The sequence below is a fragment of the Zonotrichia albicollis genome, chromosome Z (genome assembly GCF_047830755.1).
Source record: "Zonotrichia albicollis isolate bZonAlb1 chromosome Z, bZonAlb1.hap1, whole genome shotgun sequence".
In the NCBI taxonomy this organism is placed as follows: domain Eukaryota; kingdom Metazoa; phylum Chordata; class Aves; order Passeriformes; family Passerellidae; genus Zonotrichia; species Zonotrichia albicollis.
This window is the reverse complement of record NC_133860.1, coordinates 54,394,603-54,416,087: the sequence shown is the minus strand read 5'-3', so window position 1 is coordinate 54,416,087 and position 21,485 is coordinate 54,394,603. Positions and strand designations below refer to the sequence as shown.

The window sequence follows — 21,485 nt, the reverse complement described above, 5'->3', positions numbered from 1 at the left end:
GCATTAAGAACACAAACAATTAAGGGCACTTCAGATGCTTTGCTAAGAGCTGCTGTAGAGCTCAGAGGACTTTCATGAAGGATGCAGGCTTCTGTAGCCTGCTTTACCAAGGAGCCACAGAACATGAGCAATTAGTCATGTTTGTCTATGTTTGAGCAGCTTTCTGCAAAGTTTCCTTTGTTTATTCATCCTTAGGACCTCTTTATTTATATGTCTCAAAATGAGCAGTTAGGTAATAGTTATGTTATATTCGAAAGCCTCTAGAAACAGGAGATAAGTACCTTTATTTTAAGGCTTTCAAATTCTGAGCCCCAGTCTGTGGGCTTACTCTAATGACACCAGTAACTGATGTCTAGTCTTGGTTAATGAAACTGTCCTTGACTCTTTCAGAAAGGGGTTTTGCTTTCCAGAATGAATGTGTACACACTTACAGGCACGCGTGCACGCATACTCAAGGGTATTTCACCTTAAAAAGCAAACATGCATTGTCTATTGAACTGTTGCATTTACATTTAAAGTAACAAATGTTCATTATTTCTTAATTCTTAAGACAACCTCTTGCAGCTCTTGATCAGCAAAATTACATAAACTTTGAATTTGACAAATTACTAGACAACAAAATTTTTTTGACATGTTTGTGAATGACATTTTTTTACTTAATATTAGAGTGCAGCAAACAGGAGCTGCATGAAATTGCATAGTAGATAAACAGTTCTAAGTACTTAAAACGTGTGTGAAAACTGTCTTAGACAAACTGCCTTCTAAAGGCAAGCAGACTTTTTTATGGTTAATAGACTAGTCATTTCAATTTTCAGTGTAGGTGTCTCTTAACTGGCACTTGTAACAACAGCAAGAAATCTCAAAATAAACTTATTTTAGGCATGTACATTTAAGTTTCTCTAGCACTGTAGTTGAATTAAGGTTGCTGTTCACATATGGTCTTCAATGATGCCCAGGTTTGGTAAAGACAAACTAAGAAGAGTACACATTTTTGTCTTACTGTTTAATGTCATGTATGATATGTTATTACAGTGTAGGTTAGACGTTGGGGATTCAGAGCAGAAAAATCCAATAATATGGACAACTTGCATGTTTTACAGACTCCACCAAAAATAGGATTGCATTTTTTCCCTTATAGCAGCAATAAGAACATTTACCTTAGAATAGGGTAAATGTGTAGGCCATTTGTGTGGCCCATACAGGCCAAATAACTTTGCAGTAGAGACCAAGTGAGTTTCTTTACTTTATTCCATCTCTATCCTCTCTTGTCACCTGCTGTGATTCGTACTTGTTCCTGGCTGAAAAACAAAATTATTCCCATTGGTCTAGGGCAATTAAGTCTTGGATCCTAAACATCTTAGCTAAACATCAGCCAAACAGATTGCTATGCAACAGACTACCTTTCCACAGCTGATGTACCCTGCTTTCTGGAGAGATATACTAGGTATGTAGAAAAATGCCCATTAGTACATGTGTTTGGTTTTTTTTCTTCCTTTAACATAGAAATACCAACAGATTTGGTAATAGTTAAGTCTCATGACCAGTAATAGATAAGCTGGTAACTTCCAAGTGTTGACTTTGCTATTATGTGTATAGTATGAGTACTAAAGGCTAAATATGGAATTATAGATGTTTTGTGGTTGTGGTCCAGACAGAACTCTGTGAAATGATAGCTGTTTCAGTTGAGAATAGAGATATGTTCACCTTCTTGCAGGGGGGCAACGATTTCCTGTAAAGCAACTGTCACTTCATTGCCCTTAGTTAAGGGAAACCTTTTAATCCTAGGAAGAAGCCATCCCGGAACTTCTTTGGAAGCTTCTGCAAAACTGTATAGTTTTGGATGTGTCAAATATCAGGGTTTGGTCAGGTGGAGTGCTTCACATCAAGAGAGATTGTGTTTTACAGGTCTAGATGCCATCATGTATTTTCCCTGTGTCTGTCAGAGGTTTGGAAGGAGGTGTCCAAGTTGCTAATTATGCTTAGATCCCAAATCACCTGTCTCCTAAGACATAAAGCTAGAGGGTTGATTTTGTATCCCAGTTAGGATGTGACTGATGTATGAGGATCAACATACCACAGCATCTTCTTGAAAAACCTCAGAGTTATGGAAAGATTCAGGAAAGGGCTTGGCAGAGAGTTAACAGTTTTAGTCTGACTTCAGTGAGTTTATCTTTGCTCAGCTTTAATACATAAGATGTCATAGAAGGCCTAATGATTCCTAGTAGTGACTGCTTGTTTCTTCTGTCTTGAAACATTAAAAAAAAACCCCAGCTAACCAAGAAATGTCTTTATGGATTGATTATATGACAGGGATGGACAGGAGCTTTTCAGTGTCTCTTACATAAGCTGTGTTCTTGTCTAGGTGCTGATTTTGGTTTTGTGCAACTGTGCTACAGTGACTGAAATTGCTGTTTTTAAGGAAAACTGAGGAAATTGTACAGGTAGCTTGAGGGTTAATTATAATAGCGGCTCTGAATTATGGGCAGATGTATGGGTCTGAAAGGCTGTAAACACAGATAACACTGAGTAATGAGAGAAAAGGATCCCTTTACCCCACCAGGAATCCAGGGTTTAGGTTGACATGACAAAGTGGGACATAGAGAAGTACAAGATATATGAGGTTGTTGAAAAGTGGGACTCAAATTCTTTGTCCTGCTGTAATCTCTGTTGATTTCCCTGAAGGATTGTTCTGTTCTTTTCTGGTTCCTAACCTTGTTCTCCTGCTGTTCATGGTTTCACAAATGTGCTGTTCACAAGATCACATTTTCTGATCTATTTCTTTTTTCCTTGTTTGCATGATTTTAATTCTCTTTCAATATGGATTTTAGAAGTCTGCACTTTTTGTCTCCATTCTTCTGTTTTAGTATTTCTTTTGTATTCCCAATGGTGCATTTCTGTCGTTTTACCTTCTAATAGGCAGATAAAATTGATCAGGAAAGAAGCATTTTTCTTCTACTCCTGCTGTCTTCATATTATGCTGCTTGATAATTTGAGTAATAATAAATCTACCTTTTAAAAGGCTTTATCTTGGAGTTAATGGATTTCAAAAATGCTCTGCTTAATAATGAAGTATATACAAGGACCAGATTTGTGCCTAAATGTGTGTACAGATTAGGTGCTTTAGACATGGCAGATGTCCTAGAGTAGCTAACAAAATCTCTTTCCATGTCTAGGCTTGTATGTTAAGTACTTATATTTGCAGTAGTGTGAAAAATGGGTAATATTTTGTTACTTTCTTCACTGTCTGAACTTAATATAATCCTGTATAATAGTTAATATGTCAAACCCCTAAAATGCAGTTTTTAATCAAAATACTTTTACTCTGTAGACAGAAATTGCGAAGAGATTGAATACAATTTGTGCACAAGTCATCCCATTTTTGTCTCAGGAAGTAAGTAAAACTGTTCAGCTGTTAAAATGCGATTATGTTGTTTTTCTGTTTGCAAATTAGCTAGTTTTAAGATGTTAATTTTATCACAATACACAAGTGTAAGGAACATCTGTTGTAGCTGAAGTGTGCAAACCCCCTGCTAATGTGATCTAACAAATCTGAGTTCAAACTAGTGACAATGGCTCAGCCTCATTCAGTGCCTGAGGAGAGTGGGAGTCTGTAAAATAGTAGCAATACAAGAAAATGCTTTTGTTTCTAATCATGGTGATTGTTTATTAGATATTCAGTTGTCAAGTATAGATCTAATAAAATAAGCATGCTTATGTTCTCTACATAATTTATGTCAAAGGTGTTTAGCTCCTATGCAAAACACTATTTAAGTTTTTAGACCTACATTTAGTCTGAAGGACTGTGATTTTAGCATGTTGTGGGCAGCTTTTCCTTGTTTAAAATTTCAGTTGATTTTGCTATATAGGCACAGAGTCCATAAATGTTAAAATTGAAACTAAAGTTGACATTGTCCTGTTGGCTCAATTAAAAATGATTATTCATCTGCCAGACAACAAATAATGAAGGGACTTTGGGGGAAGAGATAAGCTGGCTGCCTTCAGGTCTCTTCTTTCCTTTTGAGCAGGTGAAAAATAGGGTATTGTTACCTTTTACCTGCATGAGATGTCTTGCAATGCGTATTGTGAGCTTCTGCAGACAAACTGGTTATTCAAGTATTTGTGATCCTGGTTTGATATGGTGTGGTAATGCCTTAACACAAATTCCTCCTTATACCCCTTCTTCTTTCAACAGCATCAGCAACAAGTGGCCCAAGCTGTAGAACGTGCCAAACAAGTGACCATGGCTGAATTGAATGCCATCATCGGGGTACGTGGCCTTCCAGGTCTACCTCCTACAGTGTGTATAACTTGCTTTCATATCTTACTGCTTTGCTATTTTTTTAAAACAAACTTAATGTTTTGATTTCTGACATTGTTTTGATGCCCAGTGTTGATGAAGTGTTTTTGCTTCACTCAGGTTTTAGCAGAGATAAAGGTAGTAATTTACTTTGTCAGAACATAATTTTGGTCAGCGGTGCTGCATGTAACAAAACTTTTCCTGCAAGAAATAGAGTTTTAGGAGAGTTGCTTGTTTATTTATGGGTATTGTATGTCAGTTGAGCTAGATACTTTTTCCTCATGGTTTTTGTGATACTTGAGTTCTTGGAGCTTATACAACTATTCATTCTTCTTTCTTTCCCTTTCTTGTGAATCTTTCATGAATTTTAAATTAGCAAGCTACTGAATAGAAACTTCACTTCCTTTTGAAGTAGTATTAATTGTCTGACACAGTGTTCTAATAGCCTTTCACCAAGAATGTGCTTTTAAATATGCTAAAAAAGTTAATACTACTTGCTTGTGACTGGTTGTCAATCACAAGTCATTTGCTTTGTATTAATGAACTTTTTGAACCATACATTCCTTCCACTGTATGAGTTCATTTCCCCTGCCACTAAGTCTGGAATATTTCTCATGTTTTCTGCCCTTCCAACTAAGTGAAAGAAGTAGCCGAAACAAGAACCTGTCCTTTCTGATTTTATTCATATGTGAGCGCCTTTAGCAGATTCAAATTACTCATTTATCAATTTATGTTAATTGCTTGTGAGAAGATGCCCTGCTGGTCTTTATAGTTCCCTCAGACACTTTGTAATGATAATTAGACATGCTGCTGTACGGATTAACAGTGCCATAGTCCAATGACGTCTACAGACAATGGAACCAGTTAATCCATCTGTGCTTAAAATTACATCCCAACTGGAGATGGAAAAAAAAAATAGGAGAGAGGGAGGATTAAAAGAATGAGCCTCAGCTTGAAAATGCTCCTTTCATCAGTTTCTCAATTGCAGATCTGCAGTCGGTTTGCCTGTGGTAAGCTATTGGCAGTCAATTAGGTGAAATAAACTGGGAGGGTGACCTTCATTTCCTTTTAATAGCTTTTCCTCCCTGAAATGGGGAGCTTCAGTGGATTTTCAGCTTAAATTTTATTCAAGCTGCTTTATTACACTTGACAGATTAGCTTTGCATAAACATACCCCCCCTGCAAATCTGTGCTGTTTTTCCTTCGTATCAAATTTTGACTGTTACTTAGTTGATTTGCTAATCACATCTTAGAAACCCACACAATTACATCTGTATTTGTCAGAATCTCCTCTATGCTTTGCTTGTGTAATTAATTAGTTTATGAATACCTGATTTCATCTTTGAAATATGCCACATGTACATTTGTGGTATTCGATTAGCAAAGATTAGAGAACTGTACTTTCTTACATTTTTTAAAACAAATCGCTTCTTAAGGATGAAAATGGAATGGAAAACTCTTCATTATGAAGTAATTTTAAAGAAGAGTTTATGCAGTAAAAGGAAACATATTAAAACATACTTTTCAAGATTTTTTCTTGCCTTAAAATAGTGCTACTTAGACAAACCAAATTTTGCTATCTCAGGCATGTCAACTGCTTTTTTTAATGTCTGCACCAAAGTCTTAAAAGCCATAGGATCTACAAGTACCACATGCAATTAAGAACTTTAGGGGTTTTGGGGAGCAGGGAGGGAAGCTCTTTGGAAGCAGGAATAGTAGGCTCTAACATTTTGGTTTTATAATCATCTAAGATTTACCTGAAGAAATACTGTTCCTGTGTCTTCTGAAAGACTCCTGAATGATGCCATACAAATCCAAAACTGCGAGTGAGGAAATTAACATGCTGGGCACAAAACTTGTTTGACCACGTAGGTGCATGCATTTCCATAATGCCAAAATTAGATGTATGTCCCAGTGATCTTTTACAGTCTTATTAATCGATAGTTATCTTGTGCTCCACAATAAGTTTCATGCTCTGACATATGCTTGGTTTTGTTTGAAAGGGACGGTGTATGTCCTGGAAAATGTGAATAGCATAAAATCAGGCTGACAATTCAGTGGACCTTTGCTCCCCCTCACTGAGCACTGAGGGTGTCAAGCCCTTTCCCCAGAGGGGAGGACACATCAGAGGCCTGTCTGTTCCTACAAGCGGCAGCTGCACCGAGGGTGAGCACGGCACAGTTTGATAGCAGCTGTCAGTATTGTTCAGGGGCCCGACTTAGTGTAAAGAACAATGGAAGGGCCGTGCTGCTGAAGTGCAGGGTCTTTCAAGATAAGAAAAGATATAGTAATTTAACGGTTTAGACACCTATTATGGGCATGAAAGATCATCAAACTTCTTTTCAGGGTGCAAATAGGCTGGACCAATCTGTAACAGTAGAAGATGCAATTGGTGTCACGCTACCTAAAATACATGCATATGATAATTCTTGAGGATAGGAGGGAAGTTTATTTTGTTAGCTGGTACTAACTTGCCTGGTTTCTCTTTACTAAGTAAAATTCTGCATTTCTGCTAGGATTTGCCTTTTTCCCCCCTCTTCCTTTATGTCATTAAGGGCCCTTGCTTCCTGACACCAGATAATTCAAGAGTTTCCCAGTTGGCTTCCTTCAGTAAGAGAAGTTCATGTTACTTCTGTGCAGTGTATGAAATCTGGAAGGAAACAAAGGCTTTTAAATTACTGAAAAAGTGTTTTGAAATACAAAATTATTTTGAACTAAATTTATTTTATACTTTTTATTTCCAGTTGAAAGGAGGGAAGCCTATTAGAGGACAGACTATGAGAATAGAGACTTACAGTCTCACAGGACCAGGATTTTTCAGAGAATTTGACTACAAAATCAAAAGCTAGGCTTTGGAATAGGTGTATATTAAGCACGTATGAAACAGAATGAATAAATTGACACATTTTTTAAAGAAAGTAATATAGTTGGACTCAGTGAGCTTGCAAGCAGTGCTAATCCTCTGTGTTGATTAAAAATTCTTACTTCAGGAAAGAAACCCTGGATGGTGTTTGGTTATTAACAGTCATACTCCTGGCCTTACACTTATCCTACATGTTCTTGAAGGCTTTTACTGTCAGCCATGGGTTAGCAGTGTGGCTAAACAATCTCCTTTCAATTTTTTTAAAAGATAGCACCATTTAATATTTATTATATTAGAGTAGAATGAAGTAGCAATTTTGCTAGATAAATAATGAACAAAGCAGAAACCCTAACTAAAAGGATAAGTGCCCCCATTAACTCCTTGGCCTTGCTGCAGCTGCCAGCGGTGTCCACTTCTGCAGTTAAGGAAGACTGTAGATCACGGTATGAAAGAATTAGGTAGACTATTATGGTGTAACTTGAAGGCTTGTTTTGGCTTTTTTGTGGGTGGTTTGGGTTTTTTGTGTTTTGTTTCAGTGTCTGCTTGGTTTTTTGTGGGGCTGTTTTCGTGAGATATGTCTAGAAAATAACAGGTTCATGTTAGGGAGTATAAGTGATTTAATAAGTTAAATTGGTGTGTCTAGGTGTGAACAGTTGAAGATTAGATTTACTTTCCAATCAATAAACTAGTTTTCTGAGTCAAATATGAAAATATCTGAATGAGAAATACAAGCAGCAAACAGGAAACTTTCTTCAGCACAGTATTTTTGATGCACGATTTCAGCATACCACTGAGAAGCCAGCTACATCTTATTTTTCCTGTTGAGGTGTGTTGCTAATGATTTAGTGAAATATAGTATCATTTGGGCTGACAGTTCTCCTGAGACAGATTGAGTTGTTGGCCTCCGAGAGGCCTCTCCACTGTTGCATGAGGTGATTGGCTAAAGGATTAGCAAGATGTGGGATTATTTTTTCTCTCTTGGCTGTGGTTGCCAGCTATCTCTGGGATTGTAGTGTGTGAAGCTTAAGAGGATGAGGTTAACCTCTTGAGGGTTTATTCTTATGAGTGTGTAGTTAATCCTTAGAAAGCCTATAAATAACTAGGCTGTATGTTTCATTATAAAATAGAAATACAGACTAGAGCAGAAATGAATGCAGAATTTAGTGCAAGGGAAGAGCTAAGCAGCTGTAGCATTACTTTAGATCCTTCTCAGGCATGATCTGCATTATGTGCTGAGGGAGGGGAAATTGCCTAGTTCTTTTAAATTAAATAAAATGAGATCTAGTAAGCACAAGGCACTCTCCTCACTTTTAACATAAACTGCATAAACGCAAGTCTAAATTACTGAACTCTGGCAATAGGAGCTCTATTGTGTAGCAATATCCTGGGTTATTCTTCATATTTGAGAACACACAGAAACCCTAATCTAATCCTAGAATTCATGGTAATTTTAGTAACTACTCAACTTAGTTAACCAGTTTAAAGTAGAAAGCACAGGAAGAAGATACCTGTCAGCATGATGCTGAGTGTTCTCAAAATACCAGTCCCCAAACAATGGTCAGATTTTTACTGTTGGTGCCACTAAGCTTGGAGGAAAAATATGGAAGTGGTACTGGTATGTATTGGTAGCTTTACCTACTCAAAAGAAAAAATCTGGTAGAAGATGTGTAAAATGTGAAAGAATGGTATTAATCAAACTTGGTTTCCTCTTGATGCCTCACCCCCACACACCCACTCTCTGTGGACTCATGGGAAATGAAGAATCTTGGAGCAGCAATATAGAGGAAGGTAGTATCTAAACAAGACAATTTTCTGCAGAAGAAGGTACTCTCAGTCATTCTGGAGAGAGCAAAATTGCATCCAAAAGTCAAATGGAATGGAGTTGCAGGCCAGACCTCCCTTGTCTTGTAAGGCTTCATGGGGGTTGGATGGATGGAAAAAGCTTCACCTTGGTTCTTGCCCAAAAAGAAAGACAAAAGAACTTCAGGTGGCTCTCATAAGATCTAGTATCTAAACTGCAAGTCAAAGGTGAGACCAAGTATGCTGTTGCAAATTTGTGAAGCCTAAGAGCTTTCAGGAAAAGAGTAAAAGTGTGACAGCTGAACAAAAATATTGTTAACTAGTGCTAAAACCTGAAGATATGCCGCTGCAAATGTGAATGCTGAGAGAGGGCAGATTCTTATGAGATGACATAGGGGGTACCAAATGTGAGTTGGTGCCACTTGCTAGATTCCTTCTTATTGAGTGGGTGTTGTGTACACTTTGAATGCTGTAGATCTCTAAAGTGGTCTGTTTCTCAGCAGAGGTGGAGTAATTTTGGTGGTAAAATGTGTGTGTGATGATAGTGAGAAAAAGAAAGTCTAATTGGAACATGTGGTTTCAGGAAGGGTTAGATAGAAGGATTTGATATTGGAGAGTTGATTGATTCATTTTGTGTACTTGCCTCCAAATGATTCTGTTTAGACTGGTTTAGAAAGAATGATTTTGGTGACATATAAGGGACTGAAGTTGGATGCAAGTGCTGGAATAGTGCAGTTGAAAGAAAGAATTTGCAGAATGTGGTTGGAGCAGTATGTCTATATATTCATATATGTAATTGGCACAGAGGGTTTGTTATTTAATCCTAGAGGAAAGTATTACTTCCTCTAGAAAGTGATTTAACTCACCTCTCTTGATTCAAGTGTATAAACAGAATAGCTTATGTGCTTTGAAAATAGTGTTAAAGTGGATAATATTCATAAAAATGAAGCTTTTAAGTAAAAGGAGACAAAATGAAGAGATGTACATAATTTTTCTCTCTTAAAAATGTCTGCTTTTCTTTCATGCTTAGTGAGATGTGGGGGAATTGGAGTAGATAAAGAGTCAGTGGGCTGAGATAAAATATGATGTCACCTTCAGTACTTGTCTGGAAAGTGGTTGGAAATGTGGTGTGTTGAGAGGAGGAAGAAATTGGGTGAGAGAGCTGAACTCTGTCTTTGGTGCAGACAAAAGAAAAATTCAGCTTGGACTGTGTATGAGGAGAAATGAAATGTGAAGAAGTTAGTTGAGTAAGGACAAAGGGTGGTTCTGTTCATGGAGCTGTCCCATCCCAGCTTGAGTAGGAGTAGAGAAAGTTGTTGGGACTTAGTACGTTGAACAGTGTAGAGCTGCAGGTTGACCTGTTTTGCAGTAAAAGTGGTGCAAAGAATGAAACCTACAGATTTTAAGAAGAAAACACTGGTAAACTGTGGTGAACTAATTGCTACTGTGTGGATGGGAGTGATGTGGGCTGCACAGGCGAAATACAGCTCTGACTAGGCGTCAGTGTCAACAGTGGAGACACTTGAGAGTAGGAAGGTGCAGACAAAGATGCAGGTGGAAGAAGAATAGGGGGACACAAGTACTGTTAATATTAAACATTGGAATTGTACAAGAAAATAGCAACCTGCTTGCTGTGTTTTTCATGGAAGAAAAGCAAGACAGACTTGAGATAGGGGCTGTGGGAGGACTAGACAAGAAGCTTGCTTTCCTTATTCTTGATTACAGAGAGGCTAGCATAGGCAGTTAGGACAACTTTAGGAGATAGTAAAGGCATGACAAAGATAGGGTTTCTCCACAGTAACTCTTCAATATGCATAAGAGTTTGTTTCAATTGCAGAATTTCTGCTGTCTAGTAACTGCATTATTTTGGAATTTTTCAGAGTACTTGCTGAACTACCAAGGTCATTATCTTGTATAACAGTTAATTGCCTGAAATTAATACTCAGCTGCCTGAAACAATATCTCATACTATTTATAAAGGTGCTGGCTAACTGGCTTTTCAGACTGAGTACTTACAAGCAGCAGTAGTTAGTAAGTAAAAGCAAGAATTAGCGAAAGTGCTTAAATGCCTGTTCAGAAGTAATTGTTTGGTGTGTCAAAGTTGTTGTGGAATGTAGAGAAAACATACAAGTTTCTGATCTTGGCTTGGAACACTAAATAAAGTGCTGCTTTTCTTATGACTGTCATATTTTTAATTTGTTATTGTCTCTGAAATGTTTTTGTAGTTAGTAGTAGGTGGGACAAAAGGATAGTGAGTATAATTTCAAATCCTCTATTTACCTTGTGGATTTTAATTTACAAAAAGCCTTGCTACTTAATAATTTCTGTCATGTTCAGGAAGAGTTAAATTTCTGGAGACTAAAAGTGCCTGAAAGGAAAATAAATACTTTTTAAGATAATCATACGTCAGTAATAAAACCCTCTAGAGCAATATCTGTAAGTCATTTCCAAATTGGTGCATGCTTGAACTAGTTGTTTTTGGCAACTGTGCAGTAGGAGCATGCTTTTGAAGTGTTGTTGGATGGTGGTGGTATGCTAACAGTAGCTAAAAAGGCAAATACTAGATTTGAGGTTAGAAGGTGAGTAATAGCAGGAATTTATGATTGCCGCAGAAATGAAATGTGCTGGCAGTTTCTGCAGAGCAGAAGCAGTGGTGCTGACAGCTTCATTCTAGAGACTTCAGGCTTGCATCTGAGCCTTCAGAGAAGGCAACATGTACTTGTCTAAAATTAAAGAAGAGCTTTGTTCTTGAACTGACTTACACTGACAGTGATAGAGGAACATGAATGTTTTCAGAAAACCAGCCTTTGTCTTGTCTGGACCAGGAGATTTTAAGGTCATCTTCTGCCACTTTTAGACTGTGGTTCTGAATTTATTACTTTCTCTTAGAGTATGGGAAGTCCTTTGGTGGAGACATGTTTTCCCAAGCAAGGATCAAGGATCATTTTTTCTGTGGTGACTCTGACTCTCCCCTTCCTGTCCTGTGGCATCTGCTTTTTTACAAAGGCTTGTCTGGCTCTTCCATTGTGGCAGTCCTTCTTTCCTGGTTGCCTTCGGCTTTGCTGTTTATCCCTTATTTCTTCAGAATTTAGCCTAAGAAATAGATAAAATCTTGCTGTTGTTTTTTTTTTTTTTAAGTTAAAAACAAGGTAAATAACATAATTAATACAAAGTCTCTTAAAAACATGGTATTATGATTCAGTTCTGTTTGGTTTTTTGAGGTTTCTTTTGCTCTGAAGTATTTGAGACAGGTATTAATCTTAAATGAGCTCTGCAATACACATTTTTTATATGTTCAAACACATCGAAGAGCTACATTTTTACATAGAAACATAAACACTCAATATGTATGTAACATACACAGAACAGTACATGTAATATATAATAAAAGTTGTATGTAGCAATATGTTAGTGATACATTGAGATGTAAAATATTGTGTATTATAAAGTATTTATAAAGTATGGTGTGTTTGTACATACATAAAAGGTTAGACGAGCAAAAGGGCTTCTTTGGTTTGTGGCCTGCTTGTTGTATTGCTCTACTCATGCTTCAGTGGGTCAGTACTGCACTGGTACAACCTACAGTTTTAGGCTGACTTGCATTGCCTAAAAGCACAGGGGAAGGAGGAAAACCCTTTTCTGTCAGCAAAAGCCTTTGTGTGGGTGCAGCCATGGTAAGGGAGTGTTAATGCACCTTGGGGAGGTGTCACTGGGCTGGAAGAATTCCATCTGCTGGCAATGCCCTGCATCCTTGCTGCAGGGCTCTCCCTGAGTGCCGTGGGATGATCCACAGGGGCTGCCCAGCCTGGAGAGGCTGCTAGTGCAGACCTGCTCCGGTGAAAATGCCAGTCCTGCTGGCAGTGCTGTATGATTATTCCCTCTGTGATAATGGGAAATCCTGCCATTTAAGAATTATCACTAAAAAATTGTTAAATAGTTCATTGCTGGTCACTTTGGTGGAAAAACAGCCGATGGGCTTATTCAGTGGGTGTGGTGGAGAATCATTTGGGTGAGGCCACCCACACCTGTCATTTACTGTTTACAAAAGTGATCTGAAGTGTATTATCTCTTATCTTTGTAATTCTGGTGCCTGGGCTTGCCCTCGAAGATGCCAGAAGAAAAGGCAGTGAAACCTAGCTGTTTACAGTAAGACAGGAAGGCCCAGAGATAAGAGTTGCGGCTCAGATTTGTACGAAGCGAAAGATAAGAGTAATTTCTCCCTTGCAATATATAGTGGAAATGTGGAAAAGAATCAATGATAAATAAATTATCCTTGAATATTAATTTTAAAATTCTTTTTGAATTAGGAAGCACTGAGGACCTATTTCTTAGTTCTGTAGGTGTAAAACTAACTACATAATTAAAATTAAAGAGTGGGATTCTGTGATTTAGCAAAAATACTATGTATGTACTGGTACTGGCCATGTAATTAAGAGCAGCCCAAGCCTTTCTGGTATTGGAAGAATTTTATTCTCTTCATGTTGAAAAAATTCAAAATTTCTCATAAAAGTAGAAAATATTTCAGAATGCAAGCCAAAGAATACATATATTCAGAATCAAAGAATGGGTAAGGTTGGAAGGGACCACAGGGGGACATCTGGTCCAGCCTCCCTACTCAAGCCAGGTCATCCCAAAGCACATGGCACAGTACTGTGTCCAGATGGTTCTTGAATATCTGCCTGGAGAGAGACTCCAAAACCTTTCTTGGCAATCTGTGCCAGCGCTCAGTCACCTGCACAGTAAAGGAGTTCTTCCTTGTGTACAAGTGGAGCTTCCTGTGCATCAGTTCGTGCCCATTGCCTTTTGTCCTACTGCTCAGCACCCCTGAGCAGAGCCTGGATCCATCCACTGACACTCTCCTGTGAGATACTGCCAGACAGTGATAAGCACCCATCCGTCATTCTTCTTGAGGCCTCTCTCAGCCTTTCCTCATATGGGAAGTGTTCCGTTTCCCTAATCACCTTAATAACTTCACCATGTGAAGGCTTCACTAGGGCTGAATAGAGGGGCAGGATCACCCCCCTCACCCTGCTGGCACTGCTCTTCCCAATGCACCCTAGGGCACCATTGCCCTTCCTGGCCACCAGGACACACTGCTGGCTCACGGACAGCTCGCTGTCCACCAGGAGCCCCAGGCCCTTCTCCACAGAGCCGCTTCCCAGCAGATCAGCTCCCAGCCTGTGCTGGTGCCTGGAGTTCTTCCTCCCCAGTGCAAGACCCTGCTTTTGCCCTTGGTGAGTTTCAGAAGATTCCTCTCTGCCCATGTCTCCACCCTTTTGAGGCCCTTCTGAAAGACTGCCTTCTGGGGTATGGCCACTGCTCCAGCTCTGTGTCATCAGTGACACATTTGCTGAGGAGGCATCTGTCCCTTTGCCCGAGTCACTGATAAGCAAGTTAAACAATAGTGGAGTCATTTTGAACCTTGGGGTACATGCTTCCAGTCAGGCTTCATGTTGTTTGGAAGTCGGTTCATGGACTACTTTGAGCATTTTGCTGGACCTTCTGCATCTTTTTTATTTTAATAGTTAAAGTGACAACAAGAGCTTACTGTACTTGCAGTGGAGCACTGAAATACAGCTTTTCTGTCTTATTTCTTACCTTAGAACTGAAATTATTTGTGGGAAAAGGGCTGTTTGGGGAATGTATGTGCAAGCTGCCTTTATCCCTGTATAGCATCATTTTCTGTTTTATGAAAGGCAATTTATGCAACCCTTTACTGCTTAAAAATGTTGTTGTGGAATTGATACTTATTAGTGTGGTTTGCATTGTCTGAACAAGCGAAAACAGGAAATAGGAAAAATTTTGAAGAGCTTTCTGTTCAGAAATGTAAGACTTGAGTTAACTTACATCTTCTTTCTGACTTGGATATTTGCTTTCTGACATAAATTCTCTTCCCACTAAAGTTGTGGGTGTAATTTGGATTTTTTTGTGGGAGAGGAAAATCAGTGTGAAGACTCCAAGACACTAACTTGTACATTTCCTTTAATAAAGCATGAAAAATGAACAGGATTTCACCCATGAGACAGTTGGGCCTTTAAGTAATCATGCCACTGACACACAAATTCTATATGTGTGAAAAATACAGTTTTGACTAGCTTTTGCCAACGTTGTCCTTTTATGTACTTAAATTTCTGTAGTACAATGACATTTCATGTGGTTTATAGATGGAAGAGACTTACTGAAGACTCTGTTCTTTGTTTCTGAAGGGACATTCTCTTCCCACATTAGGCACTGTGGCTTGTATAAGGATAGTTCTCAAACAACTTCTGCTAACCCACATTCTTGGTTCATTAACTAGACATGCAGTGGTGGGCACTTTAGAGTTTGTTTACTGTTGTGGAGTGTGGCTTCCTTTCAGAATAAAGGATTTAGAAGACAAGGAAGCAAGGAAACCAGATTGACCAAAATAAACAAATATTTCAAAGGAAGTATTTAGAAAATTAAGAAATTATAGTAGTAGGTGACTCACTTTGATAAAACTTGTTTAAACAGGGAGACAACAGTAAGCAGTGAGAATTGGCACATGGTCTAGTGGCAGGTCTGTCACTAGCAGGGGGCTACAAAGTTGGTTAAGGAACTGAACCATCTCACTTATGAAGAAAGGCTTACAAACTTGGGCCTGTTCAGCCTTGGGAAGAGATGACTGAGATGACATAGTCGATCCGTATCTAGAGGGAGGGTGTCAGTGGATGGATCCAGGCTCTGCTCGGTGGTGCTGAGCAATAGCACAAGAGACCACTGTCACAAACTGATGCCATGGAAGTTCAATTTGAATATGAGGAAGAACTTTTCTACTTTGTGGGTGACATAGTGCTGAAACAGATTGTCCAGAGAGGTTTTGGAGTCTCCCTCACTGGAGATCTACATGGACACAATCCTTTGCCATGTGTTCTGGGATGACCTGGCTTGAGTAGGGAGGCTGGACCAGATGTTCCCCTGTGGTCCCTTGGAGCCTCAGGTGTTCTGTGATTCTGCAGTCTGCAAATCATAAAATTGGTAAGGTTGGAAGAGACCACTGGAAGTCATCTGACGTACTTGCCCCTGCTCAAACAGGACCACCGAGGATGAGTTATGCAGGACCATGTCCATACAGCTTTTGAGTTTGTTCAAAAATGGAAACTCCAGAGCTCCCTGGGTAGCCTGTGCAAGGGCTCAGTCAAAAATGAGTGTGCTCTAATGTTCAAGAAGAGCCTCCCATGTGTTAGTCTGCACCCATTGCCTTTTGCCTTTCGTCAGGCTACCATTGGTGATAGGCTATAAAGGTAAGGGACTGGGGAATGTCATATGAGGAGGGGCTGAGGGATCTGGGACTGTTTGTATTGTTGGATGCTCTCTATTTTGTTCGTATCTCATGCAAGGAGAAACTCAGAACAGGACATGGTAATCCAGCTGTAGTTTCCACAGTGAAAAGTAGAGACGGATCCTCTCTCTAGACCTGCTGCAATACTTTGTCTGATGCAGCCCAAGACTCACCTGCTTTTCCACAAGGAAACATTGCTGCTGACTCCTGCACAATTTGGTATGGAAGGACCTTTTCTGTAAAGCTGCTTTCTAGCTGTGTGGATCCCAACATAAATGAATTTATGGTATTGTTCCTCCTGATGTAGGATATTGCACTTGCCCATTTTTCCAGCCTGTTGAGTTGTCTGTGAATGTGATCTCAGCTGTCTGGTGTATCAGCTGCTCTTCACACTTGTGTACAGTCAGCAAAAGATAGCAAACTCAGACCTTAGTTTTGTAAATTGCTGCAGTGGTACTGAAGGTTAGGGCTGAAATAGGTCAGAAGGAAGTGTCTTGTGGGGACTATTAACACACTTTATTGGAGATATTATCAAGGAAAAATAAACATGTAGAAGCATCAAGAAGGAAACATGACAGCTGCTGCCAAAGCAAAATTGGGAAATGGAGCAGTAAACAATGCATATTTGGTGTTTCATAAATAAATCTGTTTACCTATGATAGAAAGGTTTGGATTGGAAGAAACGTTCAAAGATCAAACCAAAACCCTCTGCCATGGGGACAGGAACACCTTTCACAAGACAGGTTGCTCAAAATCCATCCAAACTTGACTATGAGCACTTCCAGGGATGGAGCATCCAGTGGCTCACCACCCACCACATAAAAGTTTTGTCATTGTGTCCAATGTAAGCTTACCACCTTTTAGTGTAAAGCCACAGCCTCTTGTTCTGCAGCTACAGGCTCTGGAAAAAAGTCTCTTTCCATTTTCTTACAGACACACTTTGTATCTAAAGATCTCAGTAAGGTGTTCCTGGAGCCTTCAGGCTGAACAAGCCCAGCCTTGTATTTTTTCCTTAGGAAAGGTGTTCCAGCCCCCTCATATCGTTTTTGTGGGCCTTCTTTGAACCTGCTGTAGGCCATTAATTTCTTTTTTGCACTATTGACCCCAGAGCAGGGCATGGTACTCCAGTAAGCATCTCATGATGTAGAGGGAAGAAGAGGAACAGAACCCCTTCCTTTGACCTGCTGGCCAAATCCTTTTGATGCAGCCCAGGATAGAGTTTTGTTTCTGGGCTGTAGATGCAGTAATCCAATGATTTATCTTCTAGCCCCCGCCAGTCCTTTTCAGCAGGGCCATTCCCAAGCCCTTCATCCCCCCAGTCTAGGAATCGTCACAGGTCAGTGCCAGACATTGCATTTGGCCGTGTGGAACCTCTTGAGAACCATATAAGATGGTGCCACTTCTTGGACCTGTCAAAGTCCATCTTGATGTGACCCTTTCCCTTAAGTGAATCAATTGCACTGCATGGCTTGGTGTCATCTGCAAACTTGCAGAAGGCACAGTTTTTGCAGTCCCATTTCCTGTGTCATTGATGAAGGTATTGTGTAGTGTTGGTCACATTTTGGGCTTCTGAGGGACTCAGCTTATTCCTGTTTTCCACAGAGGTGTGAAGCCATTGACTCTTTGGGTTAAGTTTCATTGACTCTTCAGATGCAGTTCCTCATCCATGTAATAATCCATCCCTCAATGCACTATTTCTTTGAGTGGCAAGAATTTTGTGAGGGGCCACATCAAAGACATGCTAGAAGCCTTAAGTAGATGGTATCTTTTACTCTTCCCATGTCCACTTTTGTAGAAGAATATGAATATATTCTTCCAAGTGCTTGTTTGTTGTCCTGAAATATATTCTTCCCTATAGCTGAAATACTCTTTAGAAAGTACTTACAGAAATTTAAATGTAAGTATTAATTAACAGCTTAGAGTGTCTGTTGAGTTTCCTCCTGCCTAATTTGACTGTTCTTACAGTGGATTGTACATACAGAGTTTTTGGCTTTTTTTAGGATGAGGGAAAAAATGGGATGTGAAAGGAGCATAGTCTTGAGTTACTTCCTTTTTTGAAAGGTTATATTTGAAATATTGGTTTTAAGAATATTTCTAAACAGTGATGGAAAAGGTTATTCCTTGATCAACTACCTGTATGTACTCAGACAGTGTCCCTTTTGTGTTTAGTGGCTGCAGATATTTGATGCAGGCACTCATTTCCTTAAGAAATTCAAGGAAGCAAATGAAAGACTGGAAGATGTTCCTTTGGTAAGGAAGTGAGTGTGATAATGAAACTGAACACAGTAATATGTGGTTTTTTTCTCATGTCGGCATGAGTTGAGCAAAATCACATTTCTTCCATTTTACAAAAGTTGACATGAAATAGCATCCTTTACATTTTAGGTCTCTAAATGTCTTGTGTTTTCCAGATATTTTTTCAGAACACCTCTATGGAACTTGGAGGCAACTGTTGATAGTATTACTGATGCTAGTGCTGATAAGATTTTGGAAACATTTTTCTGTGTTTATTTTTCAAGTGTTTATTTAGAAAAAGCCCAAGAGAAGACAGCTCTTGTAGTCTGGGACAAAGCATAACCTTTTTTTCCACCATTCATTTGCAGTAACATCTGAATTTTTAATTCAGTGCTTTTCAAGAGATACAGAAGAGTACATCATACATCTGTTTAAGAACAGAAGAATGCTCTAAGTACTTAATGATAAGGAGTAAAAACCATATATTTAAGTGAAAAAAGTGTCAAAAGTAAAATCAGGTGTTTGAGACCTCACCAGAGCTGCTTTAATGTGAGGAGTAGGATTGTAAGAGCTGTTTTTTTGTCTTTTATGAGCAAGGAGCCTAAGGGAGACCTATCACTGTTTAATTATAGGAGCTCTGTTTCACAAAGACATACTAACTCTGTCTTTGGAAGTCTTTGTCAGAGATTGAAAATCTAATTCTGCATTTTAAGTCTTGATTGAAGATCTCTTCATAGCTGGACTTTGCCTAAAATGTGGGAGATAAAAAGCTGTACTACCTTTAAAATTGTTAGGAGGTGCTTGCTCAGGGACAGTAATGCTGTTTTTTATATGCCGAGTTTCGATCTTTACGGTTTAGTTATGGAGACACTGGGAAATAAAAAACTGAGGCAAAAGAACCTATATCTAAACAGTACAGTAATATGAGTTTGTAATTCCATTTCTCCCCTTGCAAATAGGAAGAACTTCTAGGTTTGTAACAAAATGGTGGGTGAGCTACAGATAATTTTAAAATCACTGCTGTGGCTAATTATCTTAAGTGCAGTCACTTATGTATGCATCATTGCACTCTTCTCTACCTTCCCACTTTCCTCTGAAAGTGGACACAGCCTTTGCTCTGCAAGTAATAATAATAATTGGTACTAAGACAGACCTGTTACTCATCCTTTTTTGAGCACATTTCTTATGGCAGATGTCTAGTTTTTAATTAACTGCTAATGAACATGCCTAGTAGACCATGATACTGCTGCCAGCCTACTCCGTTTTATATCTCACTGCTGCTAAGCTCTTAAAAGGTTACAGAGCAGGCATTAGTGTCTTTGAAGTGATGGGAAAGTGATTATATGCATAACATAATTATTTGTAGGATCTACTATGGCAAATGTTTAGTTACTAAATGCATCTGGTGAACATTGCTGTTATCCCTCTCCCTATTCTTTATTTTTTTCCTTTGTGTGCAGCACATATTCCTTTTATCCCTTCTACAAAGATAATACAATGTGCTTTTAAAAATTAAGGTTTTTTAAATAAAAATAATATGAATTTCTGGAAAGGATCATCTTTATGAATGATCCTTCATCTCTTAGGGAGAACTTCAAACCTGTTATGAATAAATAACACATAAGCAATAAATCAGTGTAATGAAGCCCTGAACAGCGATGAACATCAGATAATAAACATGAAATCATGATATAACACTGGTGGCTTAAAAGACCATAATCAGGATTTCAGTTATAAGTCAGTTTCATGTAGTGCCATATTTACAGATCTTTGTGTACCATGCCTGTAACTAAACATTTGCAAAGCTGCAAAAATGTGCAGGGCAGCTTTGCAATGCACTTGCAACTCTCACACCACACCTTGCCCATTGCTCCCCACTATCTGTGTGCAGCACCACCAGAGAGCACAGGACCCAGCCCTTCCACTCTCACCTTCAGAACCTCTTATCTGTTCAGAACAATTTATCTGTTCCTCATTTCTCAGACTATTTTCATAATGTGTGGTATGTAGGCTACAAACCAGAGCCAGAGATATGGTAGGTAAGGTGCCCCTGACATTTCTTAAAATGTTAACTTGTGCTTCTTGAAATCAAGTGTCTTAACTTGTTTGCTAATTAAACCAAGCAGGATAGAGATGAATAAGGGTTATCCTCCTACACTTCCCAAATAGTAGGGGCAAAAATGGAAACAATTTAACTCCTGTTCCAGGTTTCAACCTTCCTATGGTCACTCTGCAAAAGAAGCTAGTTTGGGCTTATTGGCGGAGAAGGGAGGAGCCTTTTTGCCATGAAACAAGTTTGGAAGGAATAAATCAATTTTTATTTTTAGGAAGTTGCACATAAAATTAGGTAATGTGGGGTGATAGTGCAGCTGGGGACAAGTAAGAGTGATGCCAACAATGCTGCACAGTACTGCTCATTGAAGTTGCCTCAGAGCTAGAGTGCAGATGACTGACCTGGCTGAAGTGAGGAAGGAGGTGACTAAGTTACCATCTCTGAGAGAGACACCCAAAATATCAGGTTATCACCCGTTTTGAGGAAATGTGCTGGAAACTACTGAAGTCTTATTAAAGTCAGTGTGGAGAGGGATGTCATATTGCTCTTTAGAGGCTGGATTCAAAAAACAGGCAAAACCCCCAAACCAAACCTCTGCAGACCTGTCAGACCTTATAGTGCTCCTTACTGATAGTTCTTCACTTAAGTGAAGCTTTACTAGCAAAAACTGGTTGATATTGTAGAAAGTGGTCTACTGTGTTAACTACTTTAAAATCAAAATGGTTCCTAATGCTTCCTTCAAAATGTTGCCTTTTGAAAACTCATTAAATTAGAAGAATAATAATAAGTTCTCTTTTACCTAGTTTTCCAAACTGAAAAGGGTGATGATCAGATGTATGTTTTGAAGTGTATACTAGCATGGCTTTTTATGCAGCATTCAAAAATAAATTCCTGATATGTGTGTGAGAAAGATTTGATAAATATGTGGCTTTACAGA

The 21,485-nt window shown here is 38.9% G+C and overlaps 1 protein-coding gene across 4 annotated transcripts in view; it reads left to right on the top strand.

Annotated features, from left to right (window-relative positions):
• The window catches only part of LOC102070136 (transducin-like enhancer protein 1), an 82,069-nt gene that overhangs the window by 17,945 nt on the left and 42,639 nt on the right, over window positions 1-21,485 (top strand). For 2 of the 4 annotated variants that reach the window (XM_074533648.1, XM_014272031.3), the window contains exons 5-6: window positions 3,329-3,391; window positions 4,193-4,267. The exons of 1 other annotated variant lie outside the window; for it this stretch is intronic. In XM_074533648.1, the coding sequence (XP_074389749.1) occupies window positions 3,329-3,391; window positions 4,193-4,267 (138 nt within the window). Of the gene's footprint in view, window positions 1-3,328; window positions 3,392-4,192; window positions 4,298-21,485 lie in introns of all 4 variants that reach the window. One more of the 4 variants, XM_014272030.3, reaches the window with a different exon arrangement.